Source organism: Sinocyclocheilus anshuiensis, unplaced genomic scaffold, assembly GCF_001515605.1.
Source record: "Sinocyclocheilus anshuiensis isolate Anshui unplaced genomic scaffold, SAMN03320099.WGS_v1.1 scaffold1237, whole genome shotgun sequence".
Taxonomy (NCBI): domain Eukaryota; kingdom Metazoa; phylum Chordata; class Actinopteri; order Cypriniformes; family Cyprinidae; genus Sinocyclocheilus; species Sinocyclocheilus anshuiensis.
In genome coordinates, this window is record NW_015553581.1 from 203,367 (window position 1) to 228,879 (window position 25,513).

At 36.3% G+C, this 25,513-nt stretch overlaps 2 protein-coding genes across 3 annotated transcripts in view; both read right to left on the reverse strand.

Annotated features, from left to right (window-relative positions):
* Positions 1 to 2,961: 2,961 nt before the first annotated feature.
* Positions 2,962 to 11,309, reverse strand: LOC107668351 (thrombospondin-type laminin G domain and EAR repeat-containing protein-like). Its single transcript, XM_016460196.1, has 11 exons — positions 11,225 to 11,309; positions 8,151 to 8,371; positions 7,784 to 8,010; positions 7,541 to 7,631; positions 7,290 to 7,446; positions 6,120 to 6,251; positions 5,804 to 6,036; positions 4,442 to 4,631; positions 3,666 to 3,898; positions 3,191 to 3,369; positions 2,962 to 3,097 (listed from the first exon to the last, which is right to left on the reverse strand). The coding sequence occupies exons 1-11, from the start codon at positions 11,307 to 11,309 to the stop codon at positions 2,962 to 2,964; spliced, it is 1,884 nt and encodes a 627-aa protein (XP_016315682.1).
* An 11,285-nt stretch (positions 11,310 to 22,594) lies between these two features.
* LOC107668404 (small ubiquitin-related modifier 3-like) overlaps positions 22,595 to 25,513 on the reverse strand; it is a 5,522-nt gene continuing 2,603 nt past the window's right edge. For both annotated transcript variants that reach the window (XM_016460273.1, XM_016460274.1), the window contains exon 4: positions 22,595 to 22,863. In XM_016460273.1, the coding sequence (XP_016315759.1) occupies positions 22,801 to 22,863 (63 nt within the window). In that variant the 3' untranslated portion in view covers positions 22,595 to 22,800. The remainder of the gene's footprint in view (positions 22,864 to 25,513) is intronic.

The window sequence follows — 25,513 nt, forward strand, 5'->3', positions numbered from 1 at the left end:
TTTGTGACCACTTTTCCACTGCAATAATTGCTGTCTGCATTTTCTTTTGCATATATTCCACATTTCTTCCCCTTATCCAAAGGGCCCCGTCATCTGCATATAATGATTTTCCTATATTGTGATCAATTTCTTCAAAAACGTCATTAATCATCATTATATTAAATAATAGCGGACTGCATACACTACCTTGTGGTGTACCATTTTCTACAGAGTGCATACCTGAGTAATCCTTTCCAACCCTTACTTCAATTGTCCTATCAAATAAAAAGTCTAATACCCAATTATACATCCTACCCCTATACCTAATTTATTTAACTTAATAAGGAGTCCCTCTTTCCATAGCATATCATATGCTTTTTCAATATCAAAAAACACAGCTATTACACTCTCTTTATTTGTTTGAGCTTTCCTAATTTCTGATTCAAGACATAATATAGCATCCATAGTATTTCTTCCTTTTCGGAATCCACTTTGATATGGTGAAAGCAGGTTTTTCTTTTCTAACATGAATGTTAGTCGATCTGTTACCATCCTTTCCATTGTTTTCCCTAACTGAGGGGTTAATGCTATTGGTCTATAGCTTGGAGGATTAGAGGAATCTTTTCCAGGTTTTGGTAAAAGCTTCCCAAAGCATACATCTGTAATAAACATATGTTTTACACAAACAGATTTTTATTCAATTAATTTTACATAGAGCAAAGGTTAAAAAAATCCTCAGAACAAATCCGATCTGACTGTGAACGGCTCTGGCATCAAATGCGGAGTGGCTGTTCTTCATAAGAAAGACTCTTTACTCAGTAAGCAAGGAGCTGATTGGTCGAAATATAATAGAGGATATCTGTGCAAGACATCGATCGGACGGCACTGATAGTAATTTTTCCCGCGTTCACTACACTGGAAAATGTATGAATGGAAAACTGCTGCATGGCAGTGAGTTGAATTGTATTTCCTGCGGTTTTCTTCACTTGACTTTGTTTGGAGCGGAGGTATACTCAAATACTTATTTAATTGCTACACTTACAAATAACCATTCTGCTGCCTTAGTGTTTGTTTTGTTTTATACACAACAGTAAACTTGCACATGTAATTTTTTTATTCGACTCCTATTTTAGAAAAAAAAAAAGCAGTGGTGAAACCAAACAGATGTGGATATTACTAATAAAAACAAAAAGCTTATCTTTTTGTTATTATTATTCTACATAACCAAATTCACACACACGTATTCTTAGTGTTTTTATATAAATTATTTTTTTATTAAATTAAATTAAAGTGGAAAATAATTGTAGAATATTCCACGTAGCTACATTTGGCAAGTAGAAAAGCCCATGTGCATTTGTATATTGATAATATAAATAATGCCGTGAGAATAAGAATAGGCTATTGCATGATGATTTTTTTTTTCAGCATTTTTTTAATTTAGCCTCTTTTTAGACTCTAAAGTAGCTGCTAAATGTCATTTAACTAGAACAAAAGTCATACCACAGAGTTTCAAGTAGATGGCGCCTAAGACACAAAATTGCATTTTTTGTGTTATTAATTTTAATGAGCGACAGGAGTAGTTTCTGCCATCTCCTTAACATCATGAATCATGAACGTCTAAAGAGGGGCTTTTTATAATATCCAATAACACAACAAACAAATAAGCACATGTAGAGTGGTGATCTTCACTAAAAATGCATCGCTGTGTGTGTATTAGCACAAGATAATTATTTTCCTTTGAGCCTTTGTTCCCAAGACAGGATGAATATATGGCCTGCATTTCTTGACAAACTCAAAAGCCCTGCAAAACACCCATTTACAACGTTATTAAAACATTTGGCAAGAATGCATTGCATTGTCAGATCATCAGGTTACTCCTCAAGTTACAGTGTGTCATTTCAACACTACTAGCAGCATCATACAGAACTGCAATCAGGTGTGGGACTGTCTGTGTTTAGGAAGCCTGTTTTCAAAGAAACCTTTGCCTGTACATCTTTTGCCATGCCTGACAGAGAGATGACATAAGAGGTTATTTTGACCATACATTTTGAATAAAGCTATAGGACAAATTGAACTCTTTTAGAATTACATTTTTAAATATAGAATACTTGAATGTCTTTGAAGAAACATCTATATTACCCTTGGTAGTGTCGTAATGGAGCAGTATCGTACAGACCCCCAGTTGAAAACCCCCAGTTGTGTTACATGGATGAATGAAAGGGAAAATGACATGAAGCTGAGAAATAATGACAGAATTTTCATATTTGGATCATTATTATTAAGAAAAGATTTGGAGGAACAGATGCATCGAGAATCGTTTTATAGTCTAATCGTTACCCTCTGAATCGTAATCGAATCGTGAGGCAAGTGAAGATTCACACATCTTCTGTGATTGGTCAAAACATCCCACGCGGTGCATTTTGGTATCATAGAAAAAAAAAACATATATTTTTTCTATAGATTGTTGTATGCTGTATTTGGTGATATTTCCAGAGATTTTAAGGTATGGACGCTAGATGATTTTGTTTTGGAACCTTCAGAAAACTAGATTTTTCTCAAAATTGACTTTGCTGACTCTATCGACTTCAGAACCAAAACTCAGCAAATACTTCACACACAGACATGAGAAATACTGTATATCTATAGAAAACTATTCCATTGATTTGAAATGTGTGCAAAACACAACATTTCTGTACTGTTATTATAGTTTTTGTCAATTTTTACCTACATTTCAGTTTAAATAATTCAAGTTTTGATAATTTTGTTGTTTAATATGTGTATTTTTTTGTATTTGTATATTGTATTTTTATTATTTTATTATGTATTCTTTTATTGAATTAGTTATTTTAGTACGTCAAGTTAAACTAACCAAAAATGAGAATGAGTAAATAAGTTAAAGTTTTTTAATATTCTATTTCAGTTAATGTTTATTTTATTTCAAGTAGCCTAATACAATTTTTTTATGCTTTTAGTTTTAGTTGACTACAATAACCCTGGTGCAATATGAGAGCCGTACCTGTATATAACACTATTAAGAGAGTATGAGTTTCCATCATAGGAGTTGGCGACCACCAGGAACTTGTCATCTCCCACAGTAAAATACTCCCAGTCCAAAGCACTAAAAGACCCAGACAGCAAAGTGTTCCTTACATAAAAATATGAAAGTTGAAAAGTAAAGGCTTTTTCTAATGAAGACCAGTTCACAATTCACCTGTTCGTTTCAATCTCCTGAAACTTGATGAAGGTCTGAGATGTCATGCTGAGCTCATAGATGGTGGAGTTGATAGAGTACAGAATCTTGCCCTCCTCCGTGAGCATCTGGCTGTTCGCCACAGCCAGGAAGACCCTGTTTTCAATCTGGAACATCTCCCAGTCTATCGCCCCAAAGGTCTAAAGGTTTTTTTGTTTTTTTTTTGAAAGACATGAATACTTTTATTCAGACAGCGTACATTAAATTGATTAAAAGTGACTGTAAAGACATTTATAATGTAAAGTATACTGTATGTTTGATCAAAAATGGTGTGCATAACAGACTGTCTTAAAAACACTAAAAACCCCAAACTGGTGAACTGTAGTTGATTTGCAGATCAGAGAACAAGGGATGTGTATGTGCCCTTGGTGCTTCCATTGTGATGATGATCATAGTGAGAGTCTGAGAGAATATAAAATAACATAATTTCACTCACTGTAATAGACTGATAAGGCTGAAACATCCCTCCCAGCCAGATATAGATGGTAGAATCAATGACTGTAGATCTTCCATTGAAAGTGTTAGCAACTGCAAGGAAGTAATATGGGCCGATGGTGAAAAACTCCCAATCATAAGCACCAGTGGTCGGGATTGTCTGATTGACCTCAAAAAACTGAGCAACTGGGTTCCACTTGTAGATTACACTGTCAATATTATGGTTTCTCCCCCCTGTGGACAAAAAAAAACAACATATATGAAACCTTGAAACAGTTCTTCGGCCATATTTTAACACAGAAATCTGCATGGGTTAACATGGCTCGGTTTGGATGGGTTCCAGCAGATGCAGGTGTATTAGATGGGGCCTGTATGATTATGAAGTGCTATGAAAGGTGGCTTTTATGCCTGTGTTTCCGCTTTGATCAATACCAGAGGCACACATAAGAACTTCACATGAACGGATGAGCACAGTGTGCTCTCATAAGCGAATAGACATCAAGTGCAGAATCAAAGTGAACCACATAAACAAGGAGACCTTTTAGCCTTAAAAAGATTTTCTTGATGGTCTTTTTGTTCAGACTGTGTGCCTCAAAGACCATAGATTTGTATGAGATTTGTATGGAATTCAAGTTTAATCTGTTTTTAGAAATCATACAAATGAACTTCCTCCTGTTATTGTTCAGCAGATAAAACCTGTTGAGTTATACAATTTAAAATGTCAACAACGGCACATGAGATGACAGACATCCAATGAGCTGTTCTGATAAAGATTACCTTGCCTATGATTGGCCACGGCGAGGAAAGTTTCGTCTTGAATGCTGAAAGCCTCCCAGTCACGAGCGCTGTGTGTGATCAGAGTCTGATAGTGAATAAATTTCAGCTTCCTTGAGCTCCATTTATATATCACAGACTGCTCCTGGTCCCCTGCATCCTTACTTCTGCAGTTAGCAACAACCAGGAACTTCTGTTACAGGAAAATGATTGTAAGAAATCATGTCAGCAGCTTCACTAAATTAAAGGGTACTGTGATGAAAAACAGAATATATTGTAATGAGTTTTGCACTTCATAATTGTAGGTGTTTTCTGCATCTTCAGAGGCTTTTAATTATCCCAGACGGATTTCAAAGCTGTGCTGATGGAAATATTTTAATTCATTGACTAGCTCTGAACTTCAGTTTAATGGTGCATTGATTTATCTTTTAACTGGTCACTGATGCAATTACAAAGGCTTCGCCCCTCTATTTCACTTTGAATTGAACATGAATCATAATTTTATCTTAGATTTCCAAGAAGAAAAACATATGTATAATTGCACTGCAGGTATTAACAGAAGCTTTCCAACTCTTCACTGTAATTATGCAGTAAGTTACGGTGAAGGGAAGCAGGAGGTGTCTGCAGTAAATTTTGGATACAGCATCAGACAAAATTAATTTCTGTTATTATGCACATGTGATTTACAACATTAAAACTTGAGAGCCAGGTTTCCACCCCCTCTCCCACTGCAAAACCACATCAAAAACCACTCTAATGTGTAAAAAACAGCTGGGGACGAGCAAACAGACGTTCTGTACTCCGCACCATCTTGTGATAGTGGCCCATCAGCTGTTCTGCTTGGCAGCTCCATCAATATCACAGGTTTCTGGTCCTCAAATTTGATTGGATTAGCAGTGTTCCAAGAGGGCTGATATATCAGTCCAACAGCACTCACTAAGAGTTTTTACCATTTGTACCATTCCGCTTGTCTATGTTTGTTTCAGATATACTGTTAGTCTTTGTATTATTGGTGTGGATTTTTTACTGATTCTTTCTGCAGGTTACACAGATATGCCAGTAGGTGATGAAAAATGGCAAAAAGTCTTTATGAGTGAATCACTGAGTCATTTACCAAATTGCTTCGTTCAAGCAAACTGATTAATTCTGGAACAAAACAAGCGATTGCCTTTATGGACAAGTCATTGAATCATTCACCCAACCAACTTCTACTAAGATGTAACTTCGTTTGAATCTATTTTGTTGTCAGAGCAAAAATAGACAAATGAACCAACAATACGGTTACTAAAATGTAAGTTACTCAGTATTGGCTGTTTGTTTATTGTATAAAAGCAATATCACATTCTGTTGGTAGTCCACACACACCTTTTTGCCCACTGTGAAGTATTGCCATGCTTGTGCATCGTAGGTGCTGATGTTTTGATATCGTTCAAACCTCCCATCTGTCCATTTGTAAATTCCTGAACCGAGGTTGGAATCACGGTTGGCGGTTGCCATGAAAAGTCCTACGGAAGGGATGTGGAAAACCTCAATGTCAAATGTCTCAGAGTTGGTAAATAAATCCTGGTGATCCTCCACATAGTCCAGCTTCTCTTTCACTGCAGAGATGCAATGTGATAGTTAGATACCATATCAGTGTACTCATACAAACTGCAGTTGCAAATTACTGTTACCAGATTACCTTGCAGCATAGTGAGCCATACAATACCATCACAGAGAAACAGTCCTCTCTTCAGTGTGTTAAACCACAGGTGTCCCTCCTCTGAGTGTCCACAGGGAGGACTCACACCCGCAGTCACCCGAACCTCTGCCTCTGTGTAAAATTAAAAGAGATGTTCAGTTTTAGAAATCATGTCATCAGTATTGATAAACAGTATATTAACAGCTTCCATAGATGAATGGTAGAATGCATAATTTCATTATTTAGTGCAGTTTAATGTAGTTTTTAGAAGAACAATCCTTTCAGTTCTAACAGTATAGAGTGTCATTCTTGTTTTGCAAACAGATTTTACAGAAGTAAACACTGTGTAATGCTACCTGTTGTGTTTTTCAAGTCATTGTTTTATGAATGAAAAAGTGTGTTTGTTGGGTGACAAGCTTTTTATGGAAAAATGAATTGATATGAGACATGTATGAAGTTTTTTGGTAGGTGAGATCTGTGTGAAGAGTTTAAAAAATTTACTTAAGTATTGAGAAATGTGTTCAAGCGATTGTAGAAACAGTAAGTCCCACATAAAACTGTATGTAAAAGTATTTGAAAATATCAAACAAATCCGCAATGATACCTTACCTAGATAGATATTGAATATTGCAGCCTCAATCTGCCTACATTATAAAAGGGGGAATAAATCAAACATGGCCTCTCTCTGACCTGTGTCATGTCTCTCAACAGGTCCACAGTATAAAGCATAGCAGCGAGCCCTGCACAACTACACCCTGCTTTCAAACACCAGCACTTCTTCTGAGCCACAGAGACACTCAAAGCACAAGGCTGTCAGTCAATGTCAGCAGATCAGTAACAGACCTGTGAGATAGGGTTACTCACATCCCCATACAATCACAGACCTGTGTTTACAGCTAAAACACACAGCATTCCTATAGGACGGACTCCTGCAGACTAAAAGATATCCTTAGTGGGCATTACCTACACAGAAACCAATCTATAACACCTGCACCTTTTGAAGATTAGCTTACATTTAGATTCTTACAGATATTGTGGTGTCAAGGTGATAGTGTGTCTCTTCTTTCTACATACTCCAAATATGTGCCAGCGGAGTATATACCTTTAGTGATTTGTATACATATTGACATGTAGGCTATGATTCTAGTGTTGACGGTTTAGTAGTCTCACCATAAGGGTGGAGGGGAAGGTCAGGGGATGATGGTTTGATTGGCAGGTGTAAGAGGGCCGGGGGAACTGAGAGAGCGGACAGCTGGGGCTCAGATGAGGGACAAATTTGTGAGGTAGCATCTGAACCAGGTAATAAAACTAGCTGCCGCATTAGACCCTGCAGAAAACAGTGGAATAAACTGATACATTTAGATTCCAAGTACATTGTAAATCTTAATATAACGATAAAAGCCTTGAAGTGAGATTTGTACAGAAAATAGGCCATTCCATCTTCTTCTGCTAGTGATGAAGAATGTGGAACCAGTTGTATCAAGATCATCGGGGAAAGGTCTTTCAAGCACTCTGTTTGAGACAAAACAGAACATTTTATAAGTTTATGCAACAAAATTATATAGTTCAATACATAAACATAAAAATTATTGCCCATTTTGGATCATATATCATTTAGATTAAACAACCTGACATCTACAGTATTCCCAAAGAGAGTTTCTTACAGCTCTAGAGGTGTGCCACAGTCCACAGTGAGAATTGTGTAGCATCCTGTCACTGCCAAGACCACAGTGTGCCAGCGGTTATCATCCAGCCGTACTTCCTTAAAAGTGATGCATTTCCTGCTACCGTGACCCTTCTGCAGGAAGTGGAACTTGTTTTGGGACAGACGCAGGCCGAGGAGCGGCTCATCTGAATCTCCCTCCAACAGTGTGAAGATGTATTCACTCTTCTGCACATCAAAGAGTGAAGACTGATCACTATCGCTATTCAGAAATCTAGAGCATATTCTGAGGAAAAGGCTTCTGAAGATTCTTTGATGTTTTCAAACTAAACCTCAACAATATCTTTATCTTTTTTTTTTGTTCTCACCTCAGGAACCATTTGTGGGATTTTCAGTGTGACAACGATGGAGAACTCAGTGGGAAAGAAGTTACAATTAATAAAGAGCTGAGATGCAGGGAAGCTGAACAGCTGTGGAGATCCAGAAAACTGAAATCCACGAGCACCTCTGGACTGGACCATACGTATCCCATCCCGAGCCCTGCTGGACACAGGAAGCACCCGGGACAGGAGGTCCAGTGGTAACAGATCTGTAAAAGAAACTCACATTAAATTATCATACATTTTTTGATACTGTTTGCTTTATGGGATTATGTACATTCAGCAGCAATAAAATACCAATTTAATAAATAAATAGACATAAAATATTGATTTAAGCTGAAATGACTGCATTATGTGAGAAGAAAGAGACTGTAGAGTAATAATATATATAATAATACACATTATAAATGCTTTTCTTTTGAAATTTCTATTCATCAAAGAGTCCTGACAAAAATGTAGTATGATTTCCACAGAAATATTAAGTATATAATAACTGAAGACTGGAGTAAAGGCTGCTGAAAATTCAGCTTTGCCATCACAGGAATAAACAACATTTTAAAATGTATTCAAATAGTACTAATATTATTATTAATATTATAGTTATATATAATAATATTTTTTAAATTGTATTAATATTTCACAGTATCACTGTTTTACTGTATAATAAAATAAATGTGGACTTGGTGAAAATAAGAGACTTCTTTCAAAAATATAAAAAATACCAACCCCAACTAGTGAACAGTTGAATTTATTTACAAGATTCTACAAAATTATTTAAGCCATATAAATGAAAGATTCAAATGGCATGTGCTCTTGTTTTGTTTTGATTCACTTCAGTAAATCAAAGAGGGAAATGGTTAGAGTGAAGAACACTTTATGGATCATATTTCAAGACAGCAAAGCAAAAGGCACATTTTGGAAAGCAAACAGTTCTTTTCAAACTATCTCACATTTACATATACAGCTCAGTGTTTTCAGTGTGCTGGTACAGAATACACTTCAGATGCAGTGGGTCTGTATGCTGTTTAAAACAACTTGAGCTACTATATGACTCATACTGTAATTTGTCTTGGTAGAATATTAATTTCAGCAATATTAGCTAAATTAAATTCAGCAATATGCTCAGCTTGAAGAAATTTTAGAATAAACAGCAACATTTTAGCAGCATAAGCTGTTCAGCATGTTTGATTACTAACAAACTCAGCAAAGCTTGTGTGAAAAGCTTTGCCAATTTTTTTTTCTTTAGATTATTCTGTGTGGATAATGTTACCATAAGAGTTTTTGCTGATCTTGTTAATAGATCTGCATCTACTTGTTAGTAGATTTAGTGTACCTTGAGGGAATACTAAATCTATTCCTGTTACATTATAAGCCCCTTTATGATTTTAAATGCTGTGATGAGATGACAAATGAGAGAGGAAGAAAAGACATACACTTCTGGTTTGATGTTTTATCACAGCTTTTCGGATTCTCTCCAATATAATATAAATAAAACGTATCGGGTGTTCTGGCCATTTTGTGTTTGCTCTGTCCTGGGACCATATCATGTTTTCAAAGAGTTTATTTAAATAAAAGCAATGATATTATGATGAATGGTATTAAAATGTCCTATTTTCTCACAGTGTCACTAACAAGTGAAGTTTGCTGAAGACATTTCCCCAGCTAACAGGGAATGTTCTCATAACTTTGGTTAACGTTCTTGCAAGTTTCTCTCAAAGTTATGAACCAACATACTTCCAGTTAGATTAATAGAACATTCGTTCAGAGCAATCTGGTCTTTAATAATGTTCTCAAAACACTATTTATTTATTGTCCATGGATCGCTTTTCTGAAACCTTTTAGTTGAACATTCATCTAACATTTTGTTAAACGCAGAGGCGGACAGTAACTAAGTACATTTACTCGAGTATTGTACTTAAGTACACTTTTTGAGTATCTGTACTTTACTTGAGTATTATTTTTTCTGGGAACTTATGACTTAGAAGTATTGCGAGTATTACGTACAACAATAAAACAGTGCATTGACATAAAAAAGGAAATTTACTTTTGGTACTTAAGTACTTTTAAAAGCAAGTACTTCTGTACTTTTACTTAAGTAAAAATCTGTCTTTACAACTTTTACTTGTAATGGAGTAATGTTTGACCAGCAGTATCTGTACTTTCACTCAAGTAATGGAGTTGAGTACTTTGTCCGCCTCTGGTTAAACGTAAGAACTTGTTTCAGAATGTTCAGAGAAGTAGCATTTCCATTATGTTTGAAAAATTATAAAATGAAATGATTCCTTAACATTGATGCATAAACAAGAAAAAAAAAACGTTTTTTTTTTTAATCATTTAAAAAACTAGATGTTTTGACATTCAGATAAATGTTCAGAAATACAATTTTCATAGCTTAATGGGAATGCAAGCAAAACATTCTTAGAACATATATTTGTTAGCTGGGTTAGTCAAGCAACAGTTGCTACAAACAGTGAACAGACACAGTTTACATCATTTAGAAATGGCCCCTAATTGTCATTCTATGGTGCATGACGTCTTTCAAATGAATCACCAGAGTGTTTTACATCAGTACTCGCCAACCACATCTAATCTGTGTCTTCTTTTACACCTACATCCCACTGGGGATCACTATATTCAGAGTGGCTTATCCTGACCAAGTAAATTACCAAAAAAAAACAAAAACAGACTTCTGACAGTTGAGTAACATGACAGAACTGATTGACATTTGTGTGAGCAGTTTTCTTTTTTTCTTTTTTTCATGACCATCTGCCTTAGTTTTCCGAAATGGTTTACTGATGTAAAGTTCAATCCAATGGCAATTCAGTAGAAAATCTGCAATAATTACAAAGAATAACATAACTCAAATAGTGTCTTTAACAACAGGTACAAGTTGTGACTGAGACTAGACTTCTTCCAAAATGCAAAGCAAATGTAATAAAAAGGTCATTTTAAAATGTAAAAAAAAAACAAAAAACAAAAAAAAACTGATTATCATGGAATATTAAAATGCTTCTAAATGTTTGTTTATAGTTCAACATGTTAAATCAGCAAGTAGGTCTGACCTGTGCAAGGTCTCCATGGTCCAGACTGGCAGGTGACGATCCAGGAGAGGAGCACACAGGCCAGCAGCAGCAGCAGCTCCGACATCAGGGTCTCCACTCTCTCCGCTCCATTCACACACAGCCAGACTGAAACAAAGCGATTCTCAAAGCCCAGAGACCATCCTTACATCCACAAGCCTCACAGAGTTCAAAACACAACAAATCACTGTGAGGATGAGAAGATATCCAGGGAACAGCTGAGGTGTCACTCCTAATTAAACTGACATCGTATTCACTCCTGGAGATGCTGCTGTCCTCTGATGTCCTTTTTTATTTCAATAAGCATTACAGTTAGTATATGATCAAACAATGTAGAATACAATGCCAATGCATGCATTTTGCATTATCCAAATCCAAACTTCTTTTGCTTAAGAGTCTATCAAAAGTCCATGGTTGTGAAGAACTTCCTCCTTGAACAGTGTCCGGCTGAGGTCTCTCTGCTTTGCTGTACATGTCAGTGTACTATGAAGGGGAGTGTAAACTTCACCTGTGAGTTATGAGCAGGGAGAGGCGTTTTACCCCGCAGGCATTTAAATGAGAATAAGTCAGCTGTAGAAAGGAGGGGTCAACGTTAAAGATAGGGAAAGGTGGGGCGAGTGAAAAACACACAGGAGAGAGAGAAAGAGGCTTTTTCCAGCTCTTATCTCATGTCTTAAGGTGTCGTGAGGAATTCCCCAGAGTTGTACATGAGTGTGTGTCAGGTTGCTCTTGTTCTAAACTGCATCGCTCTTTTCAATCGGTGTGATGAGCACTATACCCCGAGGACCCCTTTTCAAGGAAATCTCCTTTCAGTCAATCGTTTCCTCACCTGCATCTCAACCCATGTCTTCAACAACACCCCAATGTGGCTGGCTGGAGGGGAAACAAGCGCTGGATAAGCAAATGTTTACAAGGAAACACTGTCGTGTTAACACTTTTCTAATCTGATAAACACATGTTGCACAATACTAATTTCCAGTCCTTGGATATGATTGGCCGATTAGTGGTCCAAAATGCTGATATACAGTCCAATATACAGCACTGGGACTTCAATGTTTGTATCACTCTAGAGTCTAGACCACAGTATGTGAATGAAAGTGGAGATGTGTAATTTTGCCTGAAGCAATATTTTGAAAGTCACAAACTAAAAACTATATACTATACTACAACTGTATATTTACAATTATTTTTACAGCATTTGTCAATTTAATGTTAATATACGTACATATACATATATTAAACACACACACACACACACCCCATATATATATATATATATATATATATAGACAGACAGACAGATAGATAGAGAGAGAGTGTGTGTGTGTGTGTGTGTGTGTGTGTGTGTGTCCAATATTTGTACTGTTCACATACTGTACACATATGTCATCTTTGGCAAGCCTGCATTACAATTTTTAAAAATATTATAAAAGCACTGACATTGACAAAAATTTTTATATATTTGTTAAATCCATTTTTTTTTAAATATAATCATCAGCTGATAAATCAAAGTCTTAATTGAAGTCTTAGAATTTAATAATGTTCACTGTGCATTTTAAGGATTCAAGTATTCAATTTATTCATACATAATTAATTCAAATGTTGTTTCATAACTTAACATTACAATTACCTGACAGTGATGTAATCCTGTACAGTAGCTGCCAGCAACAGCAAGTATCTGTGATTCACGTGTCCGTTTATCCACCAACCAAGAGATAAAATAGATATGCATTTAAACTGAGCAAAATCATAACTTAAAGGCACAATATGTACGATTTTTTTATTAAAATATCCAAAAACCACTAGAACAGTGTTATATATTTTGCTGACTTGTGTACTTACATTATCCTAAATGTTTCGAAGAATGTTTAAATCCAGAGAAATAAGCAATTTTAACTAGTGACACGGACCGTGTCCACAGTGTCGCCTGCCAATGACGTCATAATAAGAGATTTCCGGTTTTGTTTTGTAGAAAACATGGAAACACCAAAGACGCTTTAATATGTTATGCGTTTTATTAGACCTGTGACGACCGCACAGAGTAGCATTATAACAGAACTTTCAAACTTATCTAGTATGATAAAACAGCGCTGCTTTACCACATATACTCATGACCGGAAGGAGCGGAAGCGCTCGACTGTGGCATAATAAAAGCTCCGCTGCTTTCGAGCCGTGTGTCACGCTTGTTCAGCGGCCTCGTTTCGCTTCGACGGCTTTCAGCCTCACCCTGCTTCATTCTACTACGTTAATAAATCATTAGCTCATCCATGAACATGATTTCTGCCCGAGTCCCGTCGGATTGCATCGGCTGTGGGGATGAAGACGGTCATCAAACTACGCCTTTGTCTCTTTGTTTATTTTGAATAATTTGTTTATTTTCGCGCCCTCCAGATGCAAAAATTAGATATTGTGCCTTTAAATTGATGATAAAACACTTAAAACATGTAAAAATCAAAATTTCTGAAGAACTAAATTAATTACAACTAGTGACAACTTTCGAAATTAAAGGGATGGTTCAACCAGAAATAAAAATTCTGTCATTAATTTACTCACCCTCAAGTTGCTTCAAACCTGTATGACTTTCTGTCTTCTGTTGAGCACAAAAGTTTTGGTAACCAAAGAGTTAACATATAGTATGGAAAAAATACTATGAGGTCAATGGGGACCAGCAACAGTTTGGTTACACACATTCTTCAAAATTTCTTCTTTTGTGTTTAGTTGAAAATCCAGTGTCCCTTGGTGGGACCACACTCTGTCCTTTTCAAATATGTTTATATATTTTGTCTAAAATGTCCTTCCTCAAAGCCGCTCAGGCTTATCTGAAAATCTGTCATGGATTCTGAAGGTGTGAAAAAGACATTGATTACACTAAAAGGAAACAAGAGAAAAGTCTGGTTGGAACAACAAAAAATGACAAAGATACAAAAAAAATGACCTTACAGTAAAACTAATGCTAGATATTGCACACACGGTCAAACAGTAAAACAGTCATGCATTTTGTTGTGTTAGCGATTGAGTTGATAGACAATGTTTAAAGGAGAATAAAACAGAAAGCACAACACAAGGGGAAATTATCTTTCATGGTCGACATTTATCTGTTCTCTGTGTTGATGCTGGCTGCAAAACTTCACAGCGATGCCGAGGATAATTTGTGTGTAATACAGCATAATGGATACAACTCTGCCGTGTAAACATACGTCAAATAGTGTCACAGTGATAACAAAGTCACAGCAGTGACCCTAAATAATTCCTGACAGGAAACTAAAAACTTACGAGATTATATAAAAAGCAGCAGTAGTGAAGCTCATTTCTTCTTTTCTATGGAAGTAGCAGATCTTACATTTCTGTTTTTGTTTCATTATCAGTGAGAGGAAGAATCCTGGCATGTTTGGGCAGGTGAATAACTGATCAGTGCATGTGAGAAATGACAGGTACTGTTTGCATGTGAACATCTTCTGCCCTCTGGAGCGCAACACCCTACAACTGTGACATCCACAATCTAAATATTAATTTCACTGTGTTCTTATTTTACAGGTTGGACATGACATGACATGAAATTAAATGAAATGAAATGAAATAAAATAAAATATCAAGCTGCTTCAAGAATACTCCTCACAAGTTCTCCATCATTTTCTTTACATAGTGACAAAAACTATTAAAAGCAAACAGTGCATTTATCGTTCAGCCCGAGGGCTGTGTGAGGTCAGCTGGCTGTGATATTTCACTCTAATACATTGTAAAGGGGCAGCTAATAGTTGGGCGGCTACATTGAGACTCGCAGTAAGCCTGTAATCAGGAAGGGAAGCAGCCCCAGTCATTACTGAGGGACAGGCTCCCTCATAGCTCTCTGCCTCAACCAGTACATCTCACCTACTGATTAACCCTCCAACTGACCACCTGACCTCAGAAAACAGCCTACCTGTAGCTGAGCCTGACCCCATGACTGCATGATGATGTCATACTCTTACAAGGGAGGTACATAATATGAAACACAGCGGATCTAAAGACATCAGAGAAACATTCACATTCCATTTATATTGACATGCATGATTGTCTTTCTTTGAAGTCAGTGAGAGAGAGATTTTGTGCATGGCATTATTCAATTTATTATTTAATTTATTTAACACACAGGATGTTAGACTTTACAAAAGTTTGGACACTACTAGTATAACTTTTTTTCTTTTTCAAAGACTAAAATAACACGTTTTGGCACAAGTTGTGTCCTGTGTCTTTCACATGTATTCCCATGTAGTATCCAGTGTACAGATGGAGGGGAAATGTATCAGATATGCAACATCTCTGTCAGTGGCTTCATTGTGTGATCGGTTCTTTTGTATTCTGAGCTTAAAGTGTCATCTGATCCAAAGAGCCACAAACAATCAAAAACTGTCAGCAGCACTATGGCCCAGAGCATAAGAGAGATAAAGTTGGGTAACTAAGAATCACTCTTTAAAAAGTTTCAAATGGGGCTTTACAGAACCTTTATGAGTTCCACAAAGAATGTCTCCAGTTCTTTTGTAAACCTTCTATATACTGGTGCTTTAAACAACCAAGAAACTAATACACTGACCTGAAGAACCTATTCAACTCAGTTTAAACATAAGAGCAGGCCTCGCCATTTTACCTTGAATGTGCAAAGCTTTCGGTGTTCCAGTTTTGCAACTGTGCAAAAACATTATGTTATGCTGCTTGATGTTGCAAACTGGTATTTGGTTCTGGTAATAATGAACACACTGGTTTGTAGAGCAAATTGTACAGTGCAGCTTAAAGGGCAATTTACTCAGGTCATTCTGTGTCAGATCAACCAAATTTCAAAAACTTCCCAAGCTAAAATTTTGTTAATATTTTTTCTGAAGAAAGACAAACATAAAGTGTAATGAAAGCCAAAATATTAAAAGTCATGGAAGAATATTTACTGAGTAATACACTATTTTATCTAACTTGAAGTTTTATTTCCAAAGTTTGCATGCCTGTAACTTCAGAAGAATTAAAGCTATCTTGATATCCTTTCAAATTTTGGTTCTTAACAATAATTTCTTTTGGTATCTTCATTTTTAAAGGCCCAAATGGTTCAGTTCAAGAGATATTGGGATCTCAATGTAGCTACATGAGTAAATTGTTAAATTGTACACATTTTAAGTGGTCAGTTCATCCATTGCTTTCTTCTTCATTGACATAATTCTTCATTTATGTATTTAGCCAGGAACCTCTGGTTGAGTTGACATGGAATGGAAATTCAAGAATCCCATACAGTTTTTAAAGGAAGATGTACAACATTGGTTCTCATGTGTCTTTTAACCAAACTCAACATGACAATTTTGAATATTCACAAGTGTGAATGAGATCTGAGAGCTACAGGGTAAAATAGGATTTTAATTTTTGGGTGAACTATTCCTTATGATTTTTTTTTTACACACATTAGGACGGAAATACAGAGATAACTTAAAGAGATTCACTATAAACAGTTGCATGATTGCCTGAAACTGAAATATCAACTCAAACCATCTGATGTACTGTACTTACTGAGACACAAGTCAAAGATCAAAAGCATGCATGTACTCATAGCATGGACTGCAACTATGCCATAGATGCTATCTGCTGCCCCAGTGCCCAAGCTCTGCCAGCCTGCCTGATCTAGAGGCTGAAACACAGACTGATAACCATCTGATAACTCCTCCAGCTCTCTGTGTCAGAGCCAGCAGGGCAGATAATGTGCTCCTCCACACAGGAAACACTTTATCAGGCTCGATGTTTCCCTGATCCCACGGCTCTTCACATCTCAAGGGCACCTCAGCGCATGGTGGGCAGCCAAAGAGTTACAGTAGCAGATAACCACCGGTTGCTCTGTGATGCTCTATCAAAGGTGTTTTGGGCAGAATATGAGGGGCATGGGGGAAATGATTGGCTGATATAGCCTAATCACTGGGATGATAAATGTGTGTAATGACGTGCTGCATAATTCTGAATGAGGCCTGATTCTGTGTGGACACAGAAGAGGCGATTTGTCCGAGCGGGCAAGGTGAATCATTTTTGCGAATCGAACGAACCGACTCACTAGAATGAACAGGATTTCCCAACGGTACAGTACTATGAAAATAGCTGAACTACCGTCACGCTACGGAAAATGTAGTTAAGCTAGTACTGGTATGGTAACTTTTAGTTACATTTGAGTTACTCAATGCAAATTACTTACCTTGTTTTGAAGTCGGTCACTTAGGAGGTGATTCGTGCAGTTCGAAGAGTAGTTGCTGCACAAACTTGACATCGCTCTACAATAGCGGCCAAATCTTGTGACAGCAGCGCGTCCACGGGATTCTGCGTCTTGATAAATATAGAAATTATTTTTAAAAATATATAAATATGATACCTTGTAGTTTGGTTACAAGAGGAAACAATAAAACTCCCTAATGTGAGGCCAGTGAAAACAGAATATTTAAAATACCATTCCAACGTTTAAGTTTCTTTTAAATAAATCAATATTTTTTTTTCTTCAGCAAGGATACATTAAATTGACAAAAAAAAATCTATTTCAAATAAATGCTGTTCTTTTGAACTTTCTATTCATCAATGAATCCTGAAAAAAGTATGACGTTTCGACAAAAATAAAAGGCACAACTGTTTCAACATTTCTAATAATGAAAAATGTTTCTTGAACACATTAAAATGATTTTTGAAGGATCTTGTGTCCATAAGAGACTACTTTTATAAATATTAAAAATCCAAACTTTTGAACATTAATGTAATGGCATAATAAAATATAAAGTTGCATAATATTATAATAAATATTATTTTATGGTATTGTTATGTGATTTACTTAAACAGCTCAAAACATTGTACACAACTGTCATAATTGTACTGTAATTCATTATATGTTTCTTTAATCAAAGATCTCAGTGAATCTTTTACTGACTGCACTTTTAAATCATTAAATCGTATAAAAATAAATGTGAATAAAACATAAATAATGTGAATAAAAATTAAATGTGTACCCTACTTAATGTTTATTCTGTTACAAGAAATTCCCACTGAAGCATTTCTTTGGATCAGTAATTGTCTCCCCATTTTTACCAGAAAATGTATTAAAACAAGCATTCAAACAGACAGTTTAAATTCAATAAAAATGCTATTCAAGTTAGTTTCAGTCTCACACAAAACGCCGCCACCCACATACACTGCTGTTTTTTCACACTTGTCTTAAATGGCTTGCTGAATGCATGACACAACAGCTGAAATAAGGTCAGCGTGTTTATGTCTCCGTCCAGACTGATGGCTGTCTAGCTGACACGTGAGAGACATCAGAGCGGCGGGAGCCTTTAATCAGACCAGCGACCCGCTCATCAGCTCACACAGAACAGCATTCCCCATGAGATCAGACCATGAGCTTACTCTCCAATTTACCGCAGTAGCACCAGAGACTCTGGGGTCAAACCTTTCAGAGACCGAAACACACACACACACACACGAACAGTGACAGCCCTGTAATCATATCCATCTAATGAGTCAATCATGTTTAAATAGTGAAAAGTATAAGCAATGCACTTGGACTTTCGAGTGTGAATCCAGTGCAATAATTCTGTTTATGCTATAACTGATGTTTGCACAAGACCAGCATGTATCATTAAAGTTTTAATCTTTATAAGTGTAACAAACACCTGCACATATCAAATAACACCATCATTCAGATGAAGGGATAAAGAATGTCATGGCATTTTCCAACACGCTCTCCAGCCCTTTAATGTGAGTCAGTATCCTATTAGGCCTTGATGTGGGCTGTAAGAGGTTTGCAGTCCTTCACCTGCTATTGAAGACAACTTTTATCTAACGCAGTTATCACATGGCCTTTGTCAGAAGCCTGCAAACTGCACGAAAACTGAAAGACCACAGAGCTAGGACGGAGAATATGTGAATAGATTTGAACTGTGATTTCAAATCTAAGGAAATAGAGACAATAGCGACTGACATTGTGACCTTTAAGGTGCAAAGATGTATCGGTTAAAATGCTGCGACTTAATCATTGGTTCACTCTCAAAAATAAAGGTTGTTAATTGGCATCTGTGGTCCCATGAAGAACCTTTAACATCCATATAACCTGCAGGTTCTTTATAGTGGAAGGCGTGTCTTCAGATTATCAAATTGTTCTTCACACCAAGAAAAAAAAAAGTGGTTCTTTTAAGAACTGTTCATTGGAAGGTTCTTTCGGGGAACCGGAAATGGTTCTTATATGTCATCACTGTGAAAACCCCCTTTTGGAACCTTTGTTTTTAAGTGTTGTAATGCAAAATGAATACACAGAGGTTCCAAAAGGGGGTTTTCACAGTGATGCCATAGAAGAACCATTTCTGGTCCCCCGAAAGAACCTTCCAATGAACAGTTCTGAAAAGAACCATTTTTATAGTGGGAAGAGCATTTTAATAATTTTTACAGAACCTTTTGTGCAACAAAAAGATTTGATGGATGTACAATGATTTTCATGGACCCATCAATGCCCATAAAGAATTTTTATTTTTAAGAATGTAGGCTATGAAGGGACAAACATGACTCCAGCCAGCTAAAAATCCAAAACAAATAGTAAAACCAGGGGGATTTCACTATCAGTTTGCTAAAAGAGAGAGACTTTCTGTTCTTTCTTTTATCTAAAATAGAGTCATTTTATCCATCACCATTAGCCGTCATGTTGCAGATCAAGTGGGATTGAGAAACAATCACGTAGGCAAAATATGTCAACATGGGATTGTGGAAAGACAATGAAGTTGAACATTTTTGTGTAGGGAGTATTACCAGAAATCTTTGCTTTACAATGTTTATGGAATCTCTCAAATAAAAGAGATGCATGTTTCCAAGCCACTACATTCCCACTGAATCTTTGGGATGGTAAACGTCCCTTTGTACCCTCATTGACTCTCCACGTGTACGGGCAGGTCAGGAGGTAATTCATCCGCCTTTAGAGGGGATTACTGAGTGCTTCAAGTTAAACGCTTGAGGTAAACACACTTCTCTGCTGCTCCTCTCTGATCTCTCTGTTGCAAAATGTGTCACAGTGTACAAGGGAGGTATTTTCCAGCATACTGTGAACTCACTCATTAGCACAGTGGGACTTCTCTGCTTGAACCCCTGTGCAGACCGAATGTAAACACATTGATACCAACAATCAAAGCTTTGATATTAAAGTGCCATCCAAGAACACGAGTGCAAATTGAAATGTAAATACTGCTTTTTTTTTAGTTCACAGCTGAACAACGTAAATTGTGTGGTTATGACATTATTTAATTGCGGAGTTATAAAATCAGGTATGCAAATCTGTTATTCTGTTTTTCACAAAGCATGCTGATGCAAATAATCCCTCCCATATTATTTCCTTGATAATGTTATCAATTTCCCTTTTTTCAGTCAGGTATCAATGCTAAAACAAATTCATATCTGATATATGAAATGTAAACACATTACCCTGAGGTATGAAAATGACAATCTGTGACTCAACCGATATACTTCTATCACACTTGTTTATAATGATTATGGGGCAGACTTAAAAGAAAAGATCTCTTTCACTAGATTTATCTATTCTGTGCTATGTCAAAAATTATCACAGTAAAATCGCTATCAACTTTTCAATGCAGTTTCTCAGAGCAGTTTTCTCAAGCATGAACCGACATTAGACAGACGTAAATAGACAACTAAAGTGCTAAAAACGGTTATGGTGGTTAAGAATTAAAAAAACAAATACACTAGCCATGCAATTTTTACAGTGTAGCAATACGACACTATAGTTGTGTGTATAGAAGTTATTTCTATTCTCTATAAATGTCGGCCGTGAATTTAGCTCAAACAGTATCTTACATGTTTAACTTATTTTCTTTGCATTGCAACACTGGAGATGCCCAAACAAAACATTATCTGCTGGATTCCTGGATTCATTGAGTGATGTAAGAAAAGAGTTTAATTTCATCCCATACTTACTAACTTGTATATTAAGATTATATATATATATATATATATATGTATATTAAGATTATATATATATATATATATATATATATATAAAATTCTACATATAGCAATATATCAGTGTGCTTAATTCAAACAATAGAGACTCAGATCAATACTGATCCATTAAATGCAGCACCAACAATTTTAGGATTATTTACAAAGAGTTGAAAATATTCTATAACAGCATGGAATCTCTTGGAAAGAACAAAAAAAAACCACAGTAAACAGTTACTCCATCTAGTGGCAAACCATTTCAATCTTTAACTGACCTTTATACAGCCTACAGAACCAGACAAATGCAAATCAGTATTAAACTATATTTATTATATACAGTAGTAAATGGCCAACACAGGATCTTCTGCTCTCCCAAACACCCCTGCCATTCCCATTACAACACTCACACATGCTGATTTGGCATGAGTTCAATGTGGATTCGCAGTTACACCAGGAGTGTTTAATACTCTTGATATGCCAGAAAGGCTAAATGAGAGTGACTTTACAATAATCACATTTGTAGAAAGGGCAAACTATGAGACAATAAAATCAAAGGGAACACTTAATTTGTATCTCATGAAATTCATACTCAAGCAAACAGCAAACTTCTAAAGACATATGCATCAAAGCTTTTAAAATTAAAAATGGCTAACTGTATTCAACAAACAATCTAGCTTTATCAAACCTTGAGGTGTCAGAAAAATACAATGCTGCAATGTCAACAATTGAAACGGTTCATAAAAAGGGTGTCTTGAAGTTTAGTTTACTGCCATTTAAGAAAATCTGAGACCATACTAAGAAACCACAAACATCCGTTTCCTCCTTGTATATAAAAATAGATGGGGGAGGTACAAACATACATAATACAACAGGCATACAATGAACTCCAAAGGGGGGAGGGGGGTGTCAACATTACTAACTGTCATTTCCAGTTTAGTTCAGGGAGAACATTGCAAAAATGGAAATGAGGTCTTTAGATGATTAAAAATGGAACCAAAAATAAAATAAAATTAACAAACAGATTAGATTTCCAAAACCTTTTCAATTTCAGCCCTGAACTGCAGCGGAAGTGAAGAAGAGCACAAATAAACCAGCTTCATTCACATGTGCTTCATCTTTAGCAGGCTCCTCCAGTCTGCTGCTGGAATACGTCGATAGTGTCTTCATCTTCCATTTCCAGCTGAAAATTCACACGAAAAGATTAATTGAGAAACTTTCTCCATCCGAGGCCTTATAACAATTTGTGTGTGCCAAGCTCCAGGTTTGCAAATACACTACGATAAATGCAATTTCCTTGAATTTGTTCGTATGGATAGCTTAATTTTTTTGACAGAGACTGCATCATTATCCAAAGGGGGGAGGGGGGGTGTCAACATTACTAACTGTCATTTCCAGTTTAGTTCAGGGAGAACATTGCAAAAACGGAAATGAGGTCTTTAGATGATTAAAAATGGAACCAAAAATAAAATAAAATTAACAAACAGATTAGATTTCCAAAACCTTTTCAATTTCAGCCCTGAACTGCAGCGGAAGTGAAGAAGAGCACAAATAAACCAGCTTCATTCACATGTGCTTCATCTTTAGCAGGCTCCTCCAGTCTGCTGCTGGAATACGTCGATAGTGTCTTCATCTTCCATTTCCAGCTGAAAATTCACACGAAAAGATTAATTGAGAAACTTTCTCCATCCGAGGCCTTATAACAATTTGTGTGTGCCAAGCTCCAGGTTTGCAAATACACTACGATAAATGCAATTTCCTTGAATTTGTTCGTATGGATAGCTTAATTTTTTTGACAGAGACTGCATCATTAATGAGATCTGGAGCTGATTAAATATTAGAGCCCGACCGATATGGGTTTTTTGGGGGCCAATGCCGATACTAGGGAGTAAAAAAAGACCGATATCGATATATCGGCCGGTATTCTTTGTGTAGGCTATATTATAGTACAGTATAATCAAAAGTTTGGACACACTTCCCATTCGTGTGTCCAAACTTTTGACTGGTACTGTATATAGAATACAGTATATAGCCTACATAAACAGAATATATATACATAAACATCTTTTGCAATGATAACTCAAATGTGGTGATCAAACACTTATAATGATGTGACAAACATAGGCCTATGTAGTGGAGGCAGGGTATTTAACAATTTAACAATAAACTTTATTATTCAAAATGAGTCTGACATAAGTGCACATAACAGTAAACTTCACTTATTATAAATAACTTAACACAAATAGAACAAAATATATATAACTTGAATTAAGAAATTAAACAAGGTAACCGTGTATGGCAAGCAAGCTACTGCCAAACCAACAGGGGCAGGTTTATGCAGGAAACACAGCTTTTCCAAATGGGAACATCTAAAATGAATAAATAATAATAATATTTTTTTTTTCTTCACAAACTCTGTGTTGTGTATTTTCTGGTAATCAAATGAACATGCAAAACATTCGTATTTAAATAGTCTTTTTGCAGTTTAATATTCACAGACAATCTATATATATGTACTGACCTGTTTTTTATTTATTCATCAAAAATAAGACAAATTCCATTAAATTCCGCGTTATACAGTAAATTCCGTTTTTATGACTGGATTCCACGATGTGAGATCGCGGATACACGATATTATCTTACTAATTTATTTAATTATTTACTTACTTAGATTCATAGCCGGAGAGTGAACCAACTCCAGGGTACGGCTAAAATCAGCCTAATGTTAGGATGTCATGTCATAAAATATTTTTAATATGACTGAATTTGTATTTAACATGATAACAATTGAATAGAAACACTGTAAGTTACTAATTATAATGCTTACATTTACGCAGTTATTCAAACAGCAGCTACAGAAAACAAGCAAAGAGTATTTACATTATCAAAGAACATCATCACTGACTTCAGTATAGCAGTTTCTAGAGTTTATGCACTTTAAAAAACACGTTAAATTACCATTCAACAGACACAAGCCACCACCGCACTGCCGTCTATCGGACTGCAGAAAGATACTAACTTTTCAATCTGTTACGCCGCAACATCTGCCGGGATCTGCAGATCAGCTCTAGTCTCTAACGTCACTGAATCTGCTGTTAAAAATGAGCCATTCATTCATCATGCAAAACTAAGAATTAGAATCATTGTAATGTGACGATCAAATATAGGTGCGGGTGGGTGGCGGGCGGATAATTTGAAGCAGCGGACTAAGGTGAAGTTTGAGCTCATCCGCGCATCTCTACACTGACCTGGGTCGTCAGTAGCAAACAATGGAGCGCGCTCTGCTGGACAAACTAAGTAACTACACCATTCAGAAGCATTTAATCTGCATTATATGTTCTGTAAAAAAAAAAATTCCATCGGCGGCATATTCGCCGATACCGATATATCGGCAACAGGCTCATATCGGCCGATAATATCGGCTAAACGATATATCGGTCGGGGTCTATTAAATATTACTGAACACAACTAGGAGTAGGACTGCAGTCCCCATAGCAAGAAAGCATACATAAATGTTTATTAAAGAAATAGTGTGGATTGTGATGTTTTTTTTTTTTTATCAGCTGTTTGGACTCTCATTCTGACGGCACCCATTCACTGCAGAGGACCCATTTGAGTGCAAGGTCTGTAATGCTAAATTTCCACAAATATGTTCTGATGAAGAAACACACTCATCTACATCTTGGATGAGGCCTGATAGTGAATACATTTTCAGCAAATTTTCATTTTTGGGTGAACTACTCCTTTAATCAGTTAAAGGGATAGTTAACCCAAAAATGAAAATTTGATGTTTATCTGCTTACCCCCAGGGCATCCAAGATGTAGGTGACTTTGTTTCTTCAGTAGAACACAAACGAAGATTTTTAACTCAAACCGTTGCAGTCTGTCAGTCATATAAATGGCAGTCAATGGGCTCCACGGCTTTGAGAGTAAAAAAACACCGACAAAACCAAATTAAACCCTGCGGCTCGTGATGATACATTGAGGTATTAAGACACAAAACGATCGGTCTGTGCAAGAAACTGAACAGTATTTATATAATTTTTTTACCTCTGATCCACCGCAATGTCCAACTGTCCCGAACGCGTTCATAATATCTGGAGCGTGTACGTGCTCTGGCATAGTCGACGCATGAGCGGAAGCGATCTGTCACATATATACGTCACTCATTGGATGTTGGGAATGTGCTCAGGACAGTTGGACATTGCGGTGGATCAGAGGTAAAAAAATTATATAAATACTGTTCAGTTTCTTGCACAGACCGATCGTTTCGTGCCTTGAGACCTCAATGTGTCG

Excerpts from the sequence above, each read along its gene's own strand:
- LOC107668351 (XM_016460196.1), bottom strand. The coding sequence starts at position 11,309 with ATGTCGGAGCTGCTGCTGCTGCTGGCCTGTGTGCTCCTCTCCTGGATC. Across the intron at positions 4,632-5,803 it reads ACTTCACAGTGGGCAAAAAG|AAGTTCCTGGTTGTTGCTAA; the intron begins GTGTGTGTGGAC and ends TTCCTGTAACAG. Across the intron at positions 3,899-4,441 it reads CGTGGCCAATCATAGGCAAG|GGGGGAGAAACCATAATATT; the intron begins GTAATCTTTATC and ends TTTTGTCCACAG.